This window comes from Ambystoma mexicanum, chromosome 11 (assembly GCF_040938575.1).
Source record: "Ambystoma mexicanum isolate Mex_15411 chromosome 11, UKY_AmexF1_1, whole genome shotgun sequence".
Taxonomy (NCBI): Eukaryota; Metazoa; Chordata; class Amphibia; order Caudata; family Ambystomatidae; genus Ambystoma; species Ambystoma mexicanum.
Window position 1 is genome coordinate 1,471,392,643 of NC_090934.1, and position 21,025 is coordinate 1,471,413,667.

General features: G+C 45.8%; 1 protein-coding gene across 14 annotated transcripts in view; it reads right to left on the minus strand.

Moving 5' to 3' along the window:
• PPIP5K1 (diphosphoinositol pentakisphosphate kinase 1) overlaps positions 1-21,025 on the minus strand; it is a 1,113,174-nt gene that overhangs the window by 808,058 nt on the left and 284,091 nt on the right. For all 14 annotated transcript variants that reach the window (XM_069625171.1, XM_069625166.1, XM_069625170.1 and 11 more), the window contains exons 6-7: positions 16,440-16,594; positions 991-1,092 (exon numbers count right to left, since the gene is read on the minus strand). In XM_069625171.1, coding sequence (XP_069481272.1) covers positions 991-1,092; positions 16,440-16,594 — 257 coding nt within the window. The remainder of the gene's footprint in view (positions 1-990; positions 1,093-16,439; positions 16,595-21,025) is intronic.

Here is a 21,025-nt window from a genome sequence, read left to right on the forward strand (position 1 = left end):
GTGTTACTAAAAGAAGAAAAAAAGGGATACTAACTACCCCTGCCGCACATCCCTGTACAGGGATTAGAGCAGCTTTAAAACAACAAGGAATCTCACAAAGAGAAACCGACTGCTCTTGCAATGGTCAAAAACTACATTTCAATGTTTTTCTTTATGTCACACTTCATGCCCGACTCCTGCCTCTAAACACAGGACCGGGTATCAAACCCCTGCTGCTCGGCGTCTTGTTCCTGAGACAAGTACGTTGCTTCATAGTTATCCTTCCAGCCCCCGTAGCCTTAGGGACTGACAAGTGCCCCCTAAATAGATGAGCTAAGCAAAGGTAGTAAATCAAAAAGGCTTTACTTACCTCCAAAAGGTCTGGAGGGGAATCAAACAATAGCAAAACGATGGCGATGGGGGGTTCCATTGATGTCAAAGAAGACAATGCAGCAAAAACAAAAACCTTTCATAAAACCAAACTATATAACAATAGCCCCATCTGTTCTTTCCTTTTTCCTGTTTTGGTGCACTCTCACTAACCTTTTACCTAGGGTTGCCATTTTAAGTCTTCCACTGTAGCTCTATTAGACAGAATGACCATTCTTATTACCGGGGACAAGGAAGTGCCGTTGAATGGCTTCACTTAGGACATCTTTGTCTGTGGTTAGTCTAAAAATCCATCTGTGTTCGCTCCTGAAGAGCAATTGAGACCAATCAGCCCCCCCCCCATCCCTGCCCGCTAGGTTTCCAATTTTGTTGAAGATTTTCCTTGTACAGTAGCCTTCCTGGGAGTGTTCAATTTATAAACAATGAGACGCCAACAGTGCATTCGTTTTTTAGTACTTGTCCCAACATTCTCTTGCCTAGATACAAAAGCCACCTCGGGTTCAGAGCAAAGAGCAAACCAAATTCATCTAGAACCTTGAATAAGTGCAATCCATGAGCTGTCGGTTCCAAAACAGATGTTTTAGAGAACCACCTGAGGCATGGCAGTCTCCTCAACCCTACCTTGACATCCGTTCCATCGGTTGGCATGAACTCCTCATAAATATAGGAGCCAGTTTTGCGTACACTGGTCTCAGGCGAGTAAACACTGCTCCGACTGCCAATCTAGAATGCAAGGATACAGAACATGTCTGAATAATAAACAGCAAATTGACGAAGTGAAATAGGAAAACAGTACATCTGCATTGCAAACCCAGAACACATGCAAATATATATAGTAGAAAATGATTTGACAATCTCATAACAGAAGACTGAGTCGAATGACATTAAAAAGGTGCCCGTCAACACAAAAAATAATTGACAAAACAAGAAAGAAACCAAAAAGAAAAAAATATATATCCTTCAATTTGATTTGTAAGTAAAAGCCTTTTTGCTCTAGAAACCGATTGGCACCAGTGAACCCAAGGCACGAGCCTAACACAGATTATCTTTCAGTTGACCTTGCATGGAAGTGTCTTCCATTGGTTCCTATCCTAAAACACAACCTCTACTATGGGGTCACTAGGGGGGGATGTATAAATATGTGTTTAACAGATCCACAGAGCACTGCAGGCTGTTCCTTCTGGAGCATTGGGGAGAGGGAGTTTATGTATAAACACACAGCATTTATAAGACGGAACTGTCCAGTTAAGACCTTATCCACTCCTACACTACAGGTGTAGTCTCTTCCTGGTGATAAGCACAACACAGGCCTAAGGGTGACGAGGAAAGGGAGCCGTGAATAATAACATTATTTTTTAAAAAGTGCGCATTAATACCCTCGTAATCAGGGCGAAATATGCCAACACAGAAAAAGGCTAGACGGTCAGCAGGTAGCACTGAGGTTTAATTGTCTGCTATTACACTCCTTCCTATGGAAAACCTGCGGTTACCATGTAGAAAGTCCATTTTTAATATATCTATTTTCCTGTGAGTATAATATGCCCTTCTGGTCTAATTGCATCCGGTTCTTTGGTCGACATTGGCCTTTCGTTCTGAAGTATTAACCCTTTCCTCCTCCTTCCAGGTACTATAGTTATGGTGCACATTAATGTTACTAAGCACTAGAGGTACAGGGATTACTGCTACTTTTCTTATGTGTTGGCTTCTTGGACACGGATTAGGACTGAATTAATGTGCGTTTTTAATATCTAGGGTGCCCTTTCATATTCACCCCTTAGCCACGTGCCGTGCCCATCACCAGGTAGACCGCAACAACTGTAGTTTAGGAGTCGGTTGGGTCTTATCTGACCATTTATTTACTCTGTGTTTATACTATGTGTTAGGGAGAATTCTCATAAATAGCTAATTTCCCTCACCTATCGAGTCCCCTCAGCAGCTTTGCTGGATTTCTAGGATTTATTGTTTTCACCTGGTAAGAGTGTGAGCCTTTTTTCCCACTCTTACATGTGTTTTGCTGTGTGTGTTTTTACCATTTGTGTGATCTTGGGCTCTGGAGCATGTTTGTGTGTGTTACACAGCACCTTCAGGGCAGTGACACAGGGTTGTCTTTTAGACTTCCCTCCGACTCCATTTTTCTGGGACTGACTGCTGTCTTCCAGAAACATGTAAAGTTGCCATTAACTTTATGTAGTCTCATTAAACTACAGACCTAGTACACCCATTTTACATGGAGTATTGGAAGGGGTTAATTCTTATCCCTTTTTGTCTGTGTCTCTTCGAGAACTGTTTCGCTCCCCTTACATTAAGACTTGGCTGGTGGCAGTGGTAACTAGCCAACCTTTTCTACCGTGGTCATATTATATAACCATGGTATTGTTTTAGGCTGTTATATTAGCCTCGAACATAAACCCGCTTGACCAAATACATTTTATTTTGGGTCTGGCTGGGTTTATTCGCCATTTCTTTTTGTTAAAGTCTTTATTGGGTTCTTCTCTGCGCGCCAAACGGGGGATGATTCCTTTGTTCGCTGTCTTTTCACGGGCTTCTGCACAGAAGCCCTCCTTAAGGCGCCTGAAAGTCTAGGTAGGCAGGATGTGAGGGAGGGGTCTTCGGACCCCTGCCATGGGTTCCCTTGGTAACCAAAGTCACACCCTTTTCTGATTGGCTAAGGGGACTGGCCTTGCCAGGCCAGCCACCCTGCTGTGTGATTGACAGCCAGGATGTATGAATGCAGGAAAACTGCATAAAAAGCAGGTCTCTGGGACTGGAAAGACAGTCGCCACTGGAACGAAAGAACCAACGAGGAACTGGCTGAAGAGGGCCCCTACGACGACTGAACCGCCCGGTGAAACCCTGCTGCAGGTCCGAATCGCCAGAATCCGACGACAGAGATGATCCTCCAGGAAACTTCTTCTTTTGAGCTGGTGGGACCAACCAGTTCGCCCAAACTGCAAGCCAGGACCCCTCCTCTGGTCGAATTTGCTGTGCAGAGCTACAGTGGGCCGACTAGCCAGGAAGGTCAGACCCTGCTTGGGTTTTAAGGAGCGCACCTTTTATTCATTGGTTGGCTCTGCTGCTGGTGTCTTCCCTGGGTAGTGCAGGACCCTCCAGTCTTCCTACTTCTGATCAGTCTGACAGTCGCTTCAGGAACCGTGAGCCTGCAAGAACTACCAGGAACGTCCGCCTCAGTTACAGTTTCCTCTCCGTTTTAAGGTACTGTGCAAACTCAGTTGCTCATTTCGTTCAGCCGCGGGGAAAGTGTGTGAAATCTTTCTCCAATCCGATGGCTTGTCCTTCTCTTCTTTTTAAACTAACTTTTCTACAAACCAACCTCGTCCAGAAACCGTGCCACGAAGTACCCTGAACTATGTGATCTTGAGCAAAAGTCTTTTGACCCATTGACTTTGGCCCTAAGCCTTTTCTATCGGATCTCCTCACTGAAGTTCCTCTTGTTCAACTGCCCTGAGTAATTACCTGTTGGTTTGATCTAATTTCTAATAACTTTTGTCTTTCCGTCCCTTTTAAACTGCTGGAGTGCCATTTTGTTCCCACTTCATTTTGACAGCTTAACTTGTCTGGGATTTAAGGGAAGTGGTGTGGTGTATTCAGAGTGTGATTTTTAAAATGCTTATAATGGTGTAATGTTATACAACTGAATAGTGAAATAAATGTATACGTTTTTACTTGAAAACCTTGAGACAGTGTTTGCCTGACTCATAGAAATTGCAGTCCTTTGTGTAACTATTTGATACTGCTCACTTACTGTTCAGATACGTCTGGCTGCTCCACTACTGCTACCACTTTAACACTGTAGTACAGGCTTGTACCAAAGGTGAATTTGTACTGTTACTTGTAGTCTTAATTGTGTGTGGTGTTCCCAAAGGGTACTACTGCATATAATTATGACTAACACAATGTATAAATATATACATGTGTGACTTAATAAAAGTGAATATTTTTCAGTAACCTTTTGATGCAGGTTAACTGTGTGGAATAATGATACTTTCACTGGTAGGCTTCCTCCCTCCTTGAAAGTAAGACTGACTGCTCAGCCACATCTAGCAGCGCTTTGGATGAAGGTGCTAGATGAATATTGGGATGCATAATGAATAGCTCTTTTGAGTCTGGTCTTTTCTTTTGGTGAGACACAGTCTCACCTTTTGGACAGATAGTTTCAGAGCCCTCACCGGAGGGCTGTGCAAACATCTTCCTATTAATGTTTAAACCATGCACTGACGCAACTGGAGGCGCTACCAAAGCCACGGACGAAGGCCTCTTGAGCACCTCTAAAGCTCTGTGTACCACTACGCAAACACCCGAAATAAAATAAAATTAAACACAAGTACAACGATTGCAAACAGAAAGCTCCTAGTGTGCTTAGGAAGAACAGTGTAGGGACGGGGAGGGGGGATGGGGGCGAGCGAGGGCATGGGGATTGCATTTCTGAGTGAAAACAATTCCACGAAACATCAATTGTCTTCACAGGAAGAGAGATTCTAGGATTTGATACATGATATGAATTCTAAGAGGAGAAGCTCCAGCATAAACACATGAAGATGTTTTTCATGAAAATACTGATGGGAAAATTGGAAGAGAAATAGGGGTGGGACAGTGAGTTATAGTTTACTTAGGAAGCCCAGTGCAGAGCTAGGACAGAGTGACCCAGCGCATGCAGTGCTCTCCCTCCTCCAACTGTGTCTACTGACAGAGCCTTTCTGGCTCTCGCCCTTACTAATACTCTATTTGGGAACAGAGAACTACAGAGGGTCAGAGGAAGGTAGAGCTGGGACGCAGCCTTCTGTGCACCGCCTCACTTCTCTATGCAGACAGTCAGTGAGTGCTCCAGATAAGATTTTGAAGTGGGAGTACTTTACTCACTATTTTTTAAAGTTGAGAGTAAAATGTTTCTAGGGAGCAAACAAGTAAGTTCTATTCCCAACGGGAGTATTGAGTGAGTGAGTAAAAATATGTTTTAATTATAAAATAAAAATGGTTTTGCAATAAATATTTGTTTCCACCAAGTTACTCATGCACATTAATGGAGACATGTTTACCTCATCAGATTAGACAAAAAAATAGTTTGGCTTCTTTGTGTGGTTCTGCGTTTATGCAGGGGCACAGGCTCCTAGGTGTCGGTTTCCAAAAATATCCACAGACCTGTGTGAGTGAATGCAGGGGCACAGGCTCCTACGTGTCTGTTTCCAAACATATCCACTGAGCTGTGTGGGTGAATGCAGGGGCACAGGCTCCTACGTGTCTGTTTACAAACATATCCACGGAGCTGAGTGGGTGAATGCAAGGGCACAGGCTCCTACGTGTCTGTTTCAAAACATATCCACAGAGCTGTGTGGGTGAATGCTGGGGCACAGGCTCCTACGTGTCTGTTTCAAAACATATCCACAGAGCTGTGTGGGTGAATGCAGGGGCGCGGGCTCCTATGTGTCTGTCTCCAAACATATCCACAGAGCTGTGTGGGTGCATGCAGGTGCACAGGCTCATAGGTGTCGGTTTCCAAACATATCCACGCAGTTGTGTGGGTGAATGCAGGGGCACAGGTTCCGACGTGTCTGTTTCAAAACATATCCACGGAGCTGTATGGGTGAATGCAGGGGAGGAGGCTCCTAAGTGTGTGTTTCCTATTTTAGTTGGGAGCATTTTTACTCCCCATTTGTATTTTTTGGGAGTATTTGGCTATTTTTATGGAGTAAACTGGCCTATACAGCCCTTAACTGTATGGCTGCCGGTAAGTATTATGGGATGAAAAGGACACTGACCTTGGAGGCATGGCATCTTTCTGGGGTTCTGAGGGACGGTTGTAAAATTCTCCTGTCCCCCATCAACCACTATTAGGCGCCGCACCCCAAGCCTGACCCTATGCTGCTTGCGAATACCATTGCACAAAGGGCTGTGGTTGGGCTTGGGAGACAAGGACTCTCTCTATGGGCCTCATTACACGGTAGACGGTAAGGGTTTACCGGTAAGGGCACCGGTACCGGTAAACCCTTACCGTCTTAATACGAGGTCCCTTTGCGGGACCCGACCTTAACGGCTGGTGTAGACCAGCCGTTAAAGTTGGGCCCCACAAAGGGACCTTGGTGCTAATTACGGTACCGCAATTTGCGGTACGTAATTAGCCCCTTCCCTCATTCCCATTGAGCCCTTTGGGGCAAAAATGGGAATGGGGTAGGGCCATGGCGAAAGGGGGAATTACCGCCCCGCCAACCTTGGAATGGGGTGGTAATTTCCCTTTCCTCCATGGTGGTACCGGTATGGTACCGGCGACAACCATGGTGCTAATAGTACCATGGTTTACCGCCTACCGTGTAATGAGGCCCTATATGTTTCACAAGAGGATTAAGCCCCAATTGTTTTTGGGAGAAGGCAGCAAAGTGAGCATATTACTGGGCCTAGCACTTGTAAGTGGATGACAGAATAACAATTTGCGGTGGGAGATGGGAGACCACTGGCTTTGACAGACATGAACGAAACACAACTATGTACATATGCCTGGCTTATAAATAGCTCTGTTTAGATGACCCGCCTAACATTTCACACTGATTTCCCATCTCGAAATGATCATTTCCCCACGTGTCATCCTCCAAGATAATCCTCCAAGTCTAGATTTCAATGAAAGGATAAAGTTGCACCAGCACATGCTTGAGGACTGTTAGGGAGTTTTATAAAAGTCCACCTTACATAGGACTAGAGAAGACTCAGGCTTGGGGCACAGGGCTCCAACTAGTATAAGCCTGAACCACACAAATATATTGGTAGCGATGGCTGAGCAGCCAGGCTTATCTTAGGAGGAGAAAGGGCCTGTAGGTGGTACAAAGTACTTCGAGTGCAAACATAGGCCCAATGAAACACTGACACACTAAGAGCTCTATAAAAATAATGTTCTATTTTATATACACACTAAGGTGCGGTTAAAAAGTAAATACTATAATATTCAAGAAGCATATAGAAAAACCAAGACCATATTCACAGTAAGTAACACACTTCTGTATACTCTGAGAATGGCACTAGGCAAGTCAAGAGGCAAGTAAAATACTTTAGTAATAATTGTTGCAGGTAAAATAAATTAAACAAATCCCACATAAATGTAAGTAAATACTTTGCAATTTTTTTCTCAGAAGCCTAACACTTTAAAAGTCCTATCTAGTTAGGAGTGTCTCAGAGTCAGATTGGAGGGCAAAACAGGTAGGGCACAGCTGTGCAACATTCAAAGGTCCCAGAGGAAGCCTCCAGTTGCAAGTAACAGTCTATGTTGGGAAAAGGGTCAGGGACTTCGCAGAAGTCTCCCTACAGAGACACAGGTGTTAGGCCTGGGCAAACTCCTAAACACACAAATCAGCACTCCAACACAGGAGCAGCTAAACAACTCTAGGTAGGTTCTACCCATAGTTCTTGTTAGGCAAGATTGTATGCAGTACCCTTTGGGTGCACGACAACAACCCTGACCTCCTGGCAATAGGAACCCAACCTTTGGTACTACACAGGTTGGTAGTGAGGTCGAGTAGCCAGGCTTATCTCAAGAAGGGTCAATGTGAGCTGTAGGGGAGTTACAAAGAGATTCACAGTGACAAGTATTCAAATAAACTCTTACACATAAGGTTTCTTGATCAAACAATTATTAATTTAACAGTCAGTTTGAGTAAGTCTTCTTCAGACGGGGCAATATAATACTAACACATGAATACACTCCAAAATACACACTCTGAGTTTCCTTAAATCAGCAAATACCCATTGGGGACGGCACACCGACGCTTCCTACACCCTCAGGGGACTTCAGTAGCTATGACACTGTGGGCATTAATATATCACTGTTGCATTTGGGGCAATACTTTGGAGCATGTCAAAGAAATAGATTAGAATAAAACAGGAGATCTCACAAATATTCGGAAGCAGGTAAGTAAAAGTCTTCCACAATGTTTTAGGAGTCTCTGTAGAACAAGAAGAAATCAAAGCAGGGCCATAAACTGATAAGACTTGTGAGGTAAATAAGCTGATAGCAACTCTACAGGAGCAACCAAGACAAGTCTCCACTCAGAACAAGTGAAGCTACACAACAAGAGGTAAGTTCTTAGACTTTACAGTACTTTTGGGTAGAAAAAAACATTTCATGTGGCTTCTGCTCAAGGGCAGTTCTGCAGATCCTATGTTCTTGGGCCTCAGTCGTGGGGACAAGAGGGAGGACGTCTGGAGGACTCCTGAATTGCAAAAGGGACGGTCGGTGACAGAAAAGGACCAACTTCTATTCAGTGGCATTTTGCAGTTTCAACTCCTCACGCCTAAGCAAATAGCACCACCGCCGACTCTTGGCTGTCGAGATGGGCTTTCCTTGCATCTGTGGTCCAGCACTCTGTTGAGGTGGCTCAGGCTCGGTCAGTCCTGCTTCGAGAATCTTCCTGGAGTTCTTGGCCAACTTAAAACCAATGCACACAATCTGGTGTTCCTCTCTGGTTTCCAGCAGCAACTTCAGTGGAAATACAACCAGCTTCGAGAGGATGTCCGGGAGGCTTACTTTGGAGTTGATTGGTCCCATCAACTCAAGGGGAGAAGTTGTCCTTGCATTGCTTCTCCAGTCGAAACGAATTTGGAGCTTCAGCACAGCAATGGTCCAGGAGTTGCAGCAGGCGTCTCTTTCAAGTTCTCCTTCGAATTCCTTCGCCCAGTGGTCGACTCAGCCTTCCAAGCCAAAAAGCCTTGCCTTTTATGCAGGTTTCCCCCATTCATTCTAGCCTAGTTGTCAGTTACCCAGCAAGGTGGCTCTCTTTGCCAGACAGCCAGCCGGCCAATCACCTAAGAGTGCATTCCTGTCTCCTAGGAGACTAAGCACAGGAGTTTCGAGCACCTCCCTCGCTTACTGTCCCCGCCAGACACCCTGGTGCCAGCGGCGGGCTTCACTCGTGAATCCCGTCAAAGACAAAACGAACAAAGGGATCAAACCTGGTTTGGCGCGCAGAGTAAAACTCAAGAAGGACGTTTCCACAAAGAACTGGCAAAAAAGCAAGGCCTGGGAACTGGCACCCTTGAGTGCTTTACTCAGACCATCCACCTTATGGCGATTTTGCGATTTGCAAAAAAACAAATCGCAAAATTTGCCATTTCCCGCAATTGCCGCTATAAATCATTAAATGAGCGCAAAAAAGACACGTTAGCTTAGTGTGTCTTTTTTCGCGCTCATTTAATGATTTAGAGCGAACACAGCTGGCTGCTGATTGCAGCAGCTTGAGGGTTAACACCTCGGCTATGCGTTGCAGGCCTAGGATTGGGGGAGGGTCACGCAGGCCTGGGAGATGCACAGCATTTGGCTGTGACCCCAGGCACCTCCAAGGCTCATTGAGTACCCGAGCTGACAGTTGGTGAAGCTAGCCAGGTAAGCACTGGCCTGTCCACTCATCTGCCCCCAACTCAGAGCACCCAAAGAGGCCACTGGACTGTTTTCAGTCCCGGCGCTCGACAGGAAAGTAAATTACTTTCCTGTCGAGCGCCGGAAAAGAAAGCATAAACTTAATGCTTCCTGACGCTCGTCTACAATTGGTATCATGCAGCCCAGCCTCAAGGCTGGGCTGCATGATTCCAATTGAAGACTCTCGTAGCTGTATTAATTTCAAATTGCTTTACAATTGGTATCATGGGCTGCATGATACCAATTGTAAAGCAATTTGAAAACGAATACAGCTACGAGCGTTTGTATCATGCAGCCCAGCCTTGAATCAAGGCTGGGCTGTATGACACCAATTACGCACAAAATTGGGTGTTAAAATTTATGAAAGGCAAATGCCATTCGTCCTGTGCAATTTTGGTGGTTATGCAAAGCCAATTTAATGATATATGCATATTTCACCTTGATATGCTAATTTCTGATGACATCACATGCCATTGCATTGTTAATGAGTTCCCTCCCCCACTTTAATTTGTAGGACTTGACCCCTGGTAGTGTTGTGATGTTTCATTTCTGTTTGTGTGTGTGTTTAGTCACCATGTGTGGGTGGCATAACCAAGGAATTATGACCACCCAAGAGAGTTCATTGTTTGGCTAGGTATTATGGGCTTGCAGTTACTGCCACTGCATTGCCCCTGTGTCTTGGCCTCATGGATTCCTTCCATGGAGAAGTGTAGAGTTGTTCTCCCTCTCTCCTGGGGTCATAGGACAAGCGAAAAGCAAACCTATGGGCTTCAACCAGGGTTACACTTTTGAATTCAAGCCTATCTGTTTATTTGCTTTCCACTTGTCTGCTGGAAGTAGTGGCACAGCACCATTTCCTTGGAGCTCATCAGGCTGTATCCCCCTTCCCCCACCACAATCCAAAATGTTAGGCTGTGGTGACTCGACCTGGCTGTCCTACAGAGCGCAGCCAGACAGAACACATTTTGTTCCTCACTAACAAAAGCCTTGCAATTACTTGGTTTTAGGCTAAAAAAGATGTTAAATGATATATTTTTCAACGTTAGAAAATGCCGCAAAAAACGCAGTTGGGTGCCGCAATTTTTTTCTTTTTTGTGCCGCAATTTTTTCCATTTCATGCCGCAATTTTCTGGAGGGTCTGAATTACTGCAGCCGCAAACGCAGCCCGCGGTAAAAGCACACCACGGTAGTTAAAAGTAAACCACTGCCACCAGCCATTCATCGGGGAAAGGGTAACAAAAAAGTTACATGAGAAACTAGACAAATGGGATACTAAGTAACCCCTCCAGAACCCTATTGTAAGATAGTGTGTGCAAGGGTCTATAAAGTTGCAAATGTAAGCAAAGTCAATTTCACTTTACTGCTCTTGGAAACTGTAGTTTATCCCAGAGAAGGTATTTAAACCTCTGGGAAATCTGAAAGACTTCCCTGTGTCACTGCACTGAGGGTGCTGGGTGGCAATGTAAAGAGGATGCCTATGGAGTTTGTCAGACTCCATACTTAAAGAAACACAGAGTTCAAATCACATTAAAAATACATGATTGAGAAAACGGGTCTCACTCTCTCCAGGTTAAAAATTAAGAGACCTAAAATCCAGCAAAGTTGCTGGGGGTCTCTAAGGTAGAGAGGAATTAGCACATTTCTGAGAATTCCCCCTTAGTTCCACAGAACCTTATGAGTGAAGAAGAAATTGCAGGACGACGCCTCTACGATACAACAGCAGCAGACCCGATCACCAGATTCTTAGTTAGGCAGATGACAGAAGGGACATAGGAGTGGATCTCACAGCAGCAGTCGAAGGAAGAGGCTTCCAGCAAAGGAGTCTTTATTTTTTCTTGCACCGCTGTTTTTTGGCACTTTTCAGGATACCATACGGTTGTCGTCCAATCGATTTGGCTTGCTTTCTTGGTCCAGCACTGTGGTGATGGTCTGGTGTCCCAGGGTATTGGCGGTTTGCAGCCCAGGAAGGTCACAGATTGTCATGGGATGGCTCAAAATGCAGGTCGCCTTAAGCCTAATTGGTCCCACCAGCCTATGGGAGAGAGCCATCATCTTCAGAGTTCTCCTTGTGGTTGGAAGGAGGGTTCACACAGTGACAGCTATTCAGAAGGCATCTCCGGTCATCGGGAAGTGGCTGCGGGAGCCTCTCCTCTTCTTTCTCATCATTTCTTCCGGTCCATTGGTCAGGTTGTCTTCACCATCAGGATCCCAGCCTTTTATCCAGAAACCCAGCCAATCAGCAGCCATGCACCATTCAAAGTCTGGCTGGTGGCTGTTCTGTTAGAACAGCCAACCAGCCAGTTGGAACTGGTTCCAGGCAGGCACTGCAGAAGACAAAGAACAGCAGAGTTTCAGACTCCTCCCCCGTTTTCTGTCCTCACAGACATCCTGGAGCCTTGGCGGCCTTCACAAAGGATTCCCGCCAAAAACAAAACTCAAACCAGGACCTCTCCCACCCAGCATGGGAGATGAAGGAAGGATCAAGAAAGGACAAGCAAAAGAGCAATGTCCAAAAATGAATACAGACACCATTTTGGGTCAATGGCGACCCTTCTGTGCATTGCCACGGCTGCAAGTAGAGCCTGGGTGTACAGAATGCACAAGTAGGAAGGATAAAACCACCGACACCAGCCATTCATCTTTGCCGGTCACTGTAACTAAAATGTTACAGGGGTAGTCTGAAAGGGGATACTGTATAAACCCTCATAACTACCAATAAAATGGGGTGTGCTGATCTCACAATATAAAAGTTAGGAAGGATACTAAATATCCCCCTGCCATTCAGAACATAGATTCTCACAAGGAAACTAGCAGAAAATAAAAAGGGAAGCCGAATGGGCTCCCAAGCACACTGCACAGAGGGTGCTATGTGTATCAAACATTAAACGATAGGGGCCATAGAACTAGGAGGAAAGTATTTCCCCAAGAGAGAGTTAAAAAAAGAAACACGAAGTATCCCAAAAGATAGGGCAAAAGAATGAGTCAGTGTGGAAAAAGGTTCCCACTCACTCAGGGAAACACACCAAAAATCCATAAATCTAGCAAAAAGTGCTGGGGGCCTCGCATGTGGAGGAGATTATGCATACAAATGGAAATATACCCTTATCACCCCTTGGGAAGATTGAGGGTGATGCATACATTCCACATGCAGATTCCCCGTACGACTAAAGCAAAGAGCACAGAGAGCCACTCTGGCTGCTGCCTGCACTCCCGCCTTCATGCAGACTACCCGTGCGACTAAAGCAAAGAGCACAGAGAGCCACTCTGGCTGCTGCCTGCACTCCCGCCTTCATGCAGACTACCCGTTCGACTAAAGCAAAGAGCACAGAGAGCCACTCTGGCTGCTGCCTGCACTCCCGCCTTCATGCAGACTACCCGTACGACTAAAGCAAAGAGCACAGAGAGCCACTCTGGCTGCTGCCTGCACTCCCGTCTTCATGCAGACTACCCGTACGACAAAAGCAAAGAGCACAGAGAGCCACTCTGGCTGCTGCCTGCACTCCCGCCTTCATGCAGACTACCCGTACGACTAAAGCAAAGAGCACAGAGAGCCACTCTGGCTGCTGCCTGCACTCCCGCCTTCATGCAGACTACCCGTACGACTAAAGCAAAGAGCACAGAGAGCCACTCTGGCTGCTGCCTGCACTCCCGCCTTCATGCAGACTACCCGTACGACTAAAGCAAAGAGCACAGAGAGCCACTCTGGCTGCTGCCTGCACTCCCGCCTTCATGCAGACTACCCGTACGACTAAAGCAAAGAGCACAGAGAGCCACTCTGGCTGCTGCCTGCACTCCCGCCTTCATGCAGACTACCCGTACGACTAAAGCAAAGAGCACAGAGAGCCACTCTGGCTGCTGCCTGCACTTCCGCCTTCATGCAGACTACCCGTACGACTAAAGCAAAGAGCACAGAGAGCCACTCTGGCTGCTGCCTGCACTCCCGCCTTCATGCAGACTACCCGTACGACTAAAGCAAAGAGCACAGAGAGCCACTCTGGCTGCTGCCTGCACTCCCGCCTTCATGCAGACTACCCGTACGACTAAAGCAAAGAGCACAGAGAGCCACTCTGGCTGCTGCCTGCACTCCCGCCTTCATGCAGACTACCCGTACGACTAAAGCAAAGAGCACAGAGAGCCACTCTGGCTGCTGCCTGCACTCCCGCCTTCATGCAGACTACCCGTACGACTAAAGCAAAGAGCACAGAGAGCCACTCTGGCTGCTGCCTGCACTCCCGCCTTCATGCAGACTACCCGTACGACTAAAGCAAAGAGCACAGAGAGCCACTCTGGCTGCTGCCTGCACTCCCGCCTTCATGCAGACTACCCGTACGACTAAAGCAAAGAGCACAGAGAGCCACTCTGGCTGCTGCCTGCACTCCCGCCTTCTTGCAGACTACCCGTACGACTAAAGCAAAGAGCACAGAGACCCACTCTGGCTGCTGCCTGCACTCCCGCCTTCATGCAGACTACCCGTACGACTAAAGCAAAGAGCACAGAGAGCCACTCTGGCTGCTGCCTGCACTCCCGCCTTCATGCAGACTACCCGTACGACTAAAGCAAAGAGCACAGAGAGCCACTCTGGCTGTTGCCTGCACTCCCGCCTTTCCATTCTCATCAACCCTCCAAAACACAACCACTGCCAGGCACCCCTCTAATCTGACCTTTATTAGAAGGGTGCAACTAACATTTTACACTGTTCTGCTCTCTAAAAATGTGTTGCCCCTGCAATATAATCCTCCAGCCAAATGCCTTTCAATGGAATGTTGTAGTTGAATGAGCTTTTTAACACCAGCGGACCCTCATTATGACTTTGAAAGGTTAAGAGTGATACATCAGCTGTGTAAAGAAACCACAGCTCCCCTTCCGCATACTACCCCCAACAGCAGGTACTGGACTCCAGACGTGCAAGATCGTGGATATGCAAGGCAGGAAGCTCTGTGTTTTGGTGAAATGGAACAACAAAACCACAGCAACTCTAGGGCCGCTTTCTCACAGGAACTTCCACTGCATCGAAATTCAACAGAGGTGCAATGTGTTTGATTTAACTTTTTTTAAAAAAATATATTTTTTTATTTTTTAAGGTTATGCAAGCAAGCTAAAGTTGGTTTTGAAAGATCAAAATATAGGACTATTTTTCTAAATTACTTTAGTGCTTATGCCCAGGCAAATATTTCTGCAGCAAAATGTCAAATGTATTGGATGTCTCTGTGAAAGGCTAGAGAAACTGGATTTTAGAATTTGCTGGGGTCCTTTAAGGTGAATCGGGGACCAGGACAGCTCCAAATACCTCTATTTCCTGTCTCTCAGTGCTCGACAGCGTTGAGCCAGCTTTCTAGGCTTCCTAAAATCAAGCCGGTGTTGAGCCAGTTCTGTCCTAATGGCAAGTCGGCATGAAGGCTGAGATGGGGCTCCCAGTGCACTGAGTCAGTAGCTTCCAACAGATCATCGAGTCAAGGGTTAAGTCCTTTCGAATCCAACTTCTACTGGATTAAGTCGGTGTTAGAGAAGGCCAACTTAATAGCTTCCAGTAGGTAGAGTTGACTTTTGAGTCGGGTCGAGACAATGCTTCTGTTTCATTTAGTCAGTGCTTCAATGGGTTGAGTCGGTGTCGAGGAGGCTCAAAAAGCTGGTAAGTTAGTACTTTAAGTGCCAAAGACAGCATCACAGGTCCAGCACTTGCTCAAAAGTCAGTCGAGCCTGGCTAAACTGGTTCAAAACATTTCTTGAGGTGACAAAGAGGGTTTGGGCTGCTTCTGGGCTTTGCAGTCGCTGGGAAACCCAGTCGATGGTTCGGGAGAAGACAAGTAATGTCTCTGCCCTTCTCAAACAGGAAAGTTTGCGATCACTTACCAGTAAGCTAGTCTGAGTACCCATGTCTGAGTTGCAGTAGGTCCAGTCAAGCCTGCTGGTCAAAGAGGCCACTGGGATCATTAGGGACAAGAGCTTTCCTCTTACCTGGAGCCTGTGGGTTTTCACGTCTCTGGCAGAGGACAGGTTGGGGGTGCATTGGATGACCACACTGAACGCTCTACTCACACAGCAGCTAATTGCACACTAGCTATGGATTTAAGGAATTCTATTGTTTGGTTGCTCTCTTGATTATTCAAGGGCATGGAGATTTCCGCAGACATTAATCATGCTCACTTGTCACCAAGAGTTTAGGATGGGAAAAAAAAGAATATCCCTGTCCAATTGTGCTACTTTTTCCTACCAAGAGGAAAGCTTGCTTTGGTCTGTTTCAAATGATCAAAATAACATTTCAGCATGGACATATGCTTTCTATTTGTTACCCGAGAGCCTGATGACTTCCTGGAGATATTGGGAACTTCTAATGTGGATTAATGACTAAGGCTCTAGGGGAAGGGGTGTTCCTGCAGCAGTCAGTGCAATTGTAAAATGGGTGAATAGGGACAATCTCATTCAAACTGAAGCAGAAGGGCTGGCACTCAGCTGGGGTGAGAGTGGGGCGCACCCATGACATGGGGACTTGATGATGGTCAGGGGCATTGGGAAGCTGCACCAACATCAACAGAAATCAGTTGCATCAAGCAGACAAGTGAGCCAGTACTCTAGTGAGCATGTATTGAATCTGCCATCAGAAATGGAAGACGCCATCCTGCAGAGGAACATTCCTGCATTGGTCTCGCCATCCCTTTACCTTTCTGAAGAGCCGCTGGCTGCCTCCGCCAGCCGACGTCGGATAGTAGATGTAGACATTGTGGTCCTCCGCGCAGACAGGCTTTTCTACAAACGGCTTTGGGAAAATCTCCCCATTCACTTCCACTTGGTCCTCCGCCTCCACAAGATTACATTCTGGGGATAGGAGCACAAGATGCCACGTTAGTATACATACAACATGAGATGCCAGGCGCATCAAGACTGGCTTTAACAAATAGTGATGGTCAATTTCCAGCTTTCATTCCTCACCCTGTTCACGAGAACCGCCTCCACAATTACAAGATCCAAGAACCACTCAAAGAGAATACGATGCAGATAGGGCTGGGCATCAAATAAACGTTTGGATTTCAGGAAGACTGGTGCAATCCCATATAAATTTGGAGTCAGTAATGGTCCCAGTTATGGAAGGTGGCAATCTATAATTAAACACACTAAATTGCTTATTGACTACAGTTTTACTAGTCCCTAGACCGCCTTCCACCACATGTATGGGTGTCCGTCCAACGGGGACACAGCTAAAGCCATTTGCGCAGGAATAACCAAACTTTTGCTTTAAATATGTTAAGCAACAGGGTGCAACAACAAGGCTGTGGCTGTCCCAGTGACACTGCCTTCTGTCAACTCCAAACAGTCCTTTCCATCCGGACATTAGATGAAATGATCTATACATTCTAAGATGGCGGGGTTGGGGTGTATGGTGTAAAGGGAAATGTGCTATGGGGGTACAGTAACACTTCTATAGCCCACCTTCTTTCCTCCATATGTATGGGAAGATTGGCAGCATGTATACCAAACGGAGGAGGATTCAAAGGCCTACCAGAACAGGTTCGGAAGAACAGTACGGACAGATCTGGTATCTGCTCTGGAGCTCATATCCATAGAGTACTGCCCGCAGCATGCTGAAGGGGAAGCCCACAAAGCTTGCAAATGAAGTCCCATGGCCACAGCCTTCACGCTGACGGCAGATGCGTAGGGACCCTTTGAAGGGGCTTCCTTGAGAAATATAGCCTTAAATGATACAAGAAACAACCCATCTGGCAACAGGAACTTTCAAGAGTTGAGAACATGCATACAGATCTCCAAACCTAATAAGGCGGTTGTCAGGTTTGCTGAATTCTTTTGTTCCATCAAGATCATATTTAATGGCCCACCTGATATCCAAGTGGGGTAGAGTCCTCTCACCTTCCATTTGATTGGAAATGGTGAGAAGAACCACCTCTTGATTAACGTCACAAGCCTAAACAATCTTCAGAACGGATGGGTGCGGAACAGACTGCAGAAAGAGATTATCGACTTCTGAACTGCTAGCTCCTCCATTGGCTGCAACTAGGACTATCTCAGAGAATGTGTGATTGATGGAAATTGGTATCAATGACGTCTCAGGCAACAATGTAGTAGTGGACAGTAATCGCATTTTGTTTTGCTATGGAGCATCGATCTACATTCGTTTCATATCCCTAGAAGCAAATGCTGCCCTTGTCAGGTGAGTGGAAAGCTAGTCTTCCCATCGATTTATTGAAGGGGGAAATCAGTATTTTGGGTTCCACTTTTGACAAAACCGTTGAATAATATTAATGAAAATAATCAACTCCCCAAAATGAACTGCTGAGATGGATCCATTTTGTTATATTGAGATCGTAATAAAACAGTCAATTATTGACCTATTTCCTTATTAGAGATCCCTAAGGACGAAGCTTGCTGCAACAGTATCCAAGCTGCCATGCTCAACAAAATAGACCTCCTACAAAACAAAATCTGTGACCACTACAATACCCTACCGAAACAGAGTCTGCACTCACAGTCTCAAACCTATAGCAAAACCAATAACATCCCTAAATTAGCCTTCAATGAAGTCTCAGAACTAGAAGTCCTGGACATCCTGAAACATCTGAAGCCATCAACCTGCAAAGGCGATACATGCCCTCCTAAGTTAATCAAGGACTGCGCTGAACCACTTGCCCCACTCATTACTGCATTCATTAATGCTTGTTTCAAAACTTGCTCCGTCCCAGACAGCCTCAAAGAAGCTTGGGTGCGCCCACTTCTAAAAAAGCCCACTCTCGACCCCACGCTGCCCAACAATTAGACCTATAACGACAGTCCCTTTCCTTCTCAAAATTCTAGATAAAGTGGCACACAGCCAAATTCAACTATACCTTGAATCAAACTCCATCCTTGGTACTAGACAGTCAGGCTTCCGCAAAGGCCACGGAACAGAGACTGCTCTGCTGGACCTTAAAAACCAAATAACTAAGATACTGGACACAGGCAAACCTGCCCTTCTCCTTCTCCTTGACCTCTCAGCGGCGTTCGACCTAGTGGACCACAAGACCCTCACCTCACACCTCTCCCACTCTGCACATTTCTCAGACCAAGCCACCTCATGGATAACATCCTTTTTAGAAGGGAGGGCCATGAAAGTCTTTTCAAACACATCCAACGCAACACCATCCATAATTCACTGCGGTGTTCCACAAGGCTCCTGTACAGCAACTACGCTGTACAACCTCTTTACAAAGCTTCTCTTTGATAAACTGGATGCACTTGGGATTGCCTACACCAACTACGCAGACGACACCCAAGTGCTCCTCCCCCTAACTGGCTCTTACCACATAGACGCCCTGGCCCTAAAACACATATACGCAACTATTCAAGCCTGGATGGCCACTAACGGCCTATGTCTTAACGGGGATAAGACTGAAATCCTGATCCTTGGCCAAAAGTCTACACTTGCCAGGCTAGATAGCCTCTATTCCAATTTTAACATTGACAACTGCACCATCCCAGTCTTATCTTCTGTAAAAACGCTAGGGGTCCACATTGATCCAACCCTGTCTATGGACAAACAAGTCAATGCCATTGTCTCTGCATCCGCGCTAAGCACCAAATTCATAAACGCCATCAAACCATTCCTCACCAAAGAAAACTGCCTATCAATGGCAAGAGCTATCATAGGCTCGAAACTTGACTATTGTAATGCACTCCTAGACGGCACCTCTGAAAAAAACCTAAACAAACTCCAAGTCACTCAAAATAACGCTCTCAGAGCAGCCTTAAGCATCTCCAAAAGGAACCACATATCACATACAAGACAATCCTCTCATTGGCTCCCTGTCAAAGAACTTATCACCTTCAAGGTTCTAACCACTACCCACAAATGCATCCATCACACTGCTCCACCTTATCTCTCGGACACTATTCACAGACCGGCCTCATCCAGACCTACTAGACTTTGCTACACCAACCAACTCACGGTACCACACATCAACAAGGTTACAGCGGGAGGTCAGGGTTTCCCCTACATAGCACATAGACTCTGGAACAATCTCCCTCATGCTCTAAGAGCAGAATGCTCACTTAAAGCTTTTAGAAAAAAAACTCAAAACCTCTCTCTTCAACTAAACTTCCTCTACCCACAGCCAAACATACACACGTTGCTATTGTTTTTTCTATTGTCGAAACCTGCATGCGTGTATGCCTCTAGGATGTAACCAAGTATCGCTTTTTATTGTAACCAGCGCCACGATGCTTCAGGGCTGTTTCTATGCGCTTAACAAATACGAATAAATAAATAAATAAGATGATAGGGAGTTTTACAAAAGTCCACCAAGGGTAAGACTTGTGAAGACTCACACTTGGGACAGAGGGCTCCAACTCTTAGTATAGGCCTGAATCACACACGTTTTGTTGGTAGCAATGGCTGAGCAGCCAGGCTTATCTTAGGAGGGAGAAAGGGCTGTAGGTGGTACATAGAACTTCGAGTATACATATAGGCCAAAGAAACACTGACACACAAAAGTTAGATAAAAAATAATTGTTTCTTTTATATATATGTACAAAAGTAAGTAATTGTTCAGCAAGGTAAGTACTATAACACACAATAAATAACTCAGAAAAACCAATGCATTATTCACAATAAGTAAACCACTTTGTAATACTTTTTAGAATAGCAGCATGCAATTCAAAGATAACCCAAATACTTTTGTAATAACTGTTTCAGGTAAGATAAATTAAACAAATCCAACATAAGGAAGGTAAATACTTTGCAATAATTTCACAAAGGCTTAACACTTTCGAAGTCCATCCTGACTAGTTACGGGTGTCTCAGTCAGTTTGGAGGGGAAAACAGGCAAGGCACAGCTGTAGAAAGTTCATAAATTCCAGAGGAAGTCTTCTGTAGTAAGTAACAGTCTTTGTGTGAAAAAGGGTACCCGACTTCGGAGAAGGCTCCCTGTAGGCACGCAGGCATTGGGCCTAGGCGAACATGTATGGGAAAACTCCCAAACCCACAAATCGGCACTCTAGCAACACAGGAGCAGCGAACAGCTCCACATAAGTTCTACCAAGAGTCTCACAGTACCTTAGGAGTGAAGACGAGGTTGTAGAATAATTCCCCCACGATGTAGCAGCAGTAGACCCAGTAACCAGATTCTTGGTAAGGCACACGAAAGAAGGAACTCTGGAGTGAACCTCACAGCAGCAGTCGGGTGAAGATGCTTCCAGCAAAGGACTTTTCAGGGTTCTGTGATTTTGGCACATTCTGTGAAGCACCAGTGAAGAGCGATT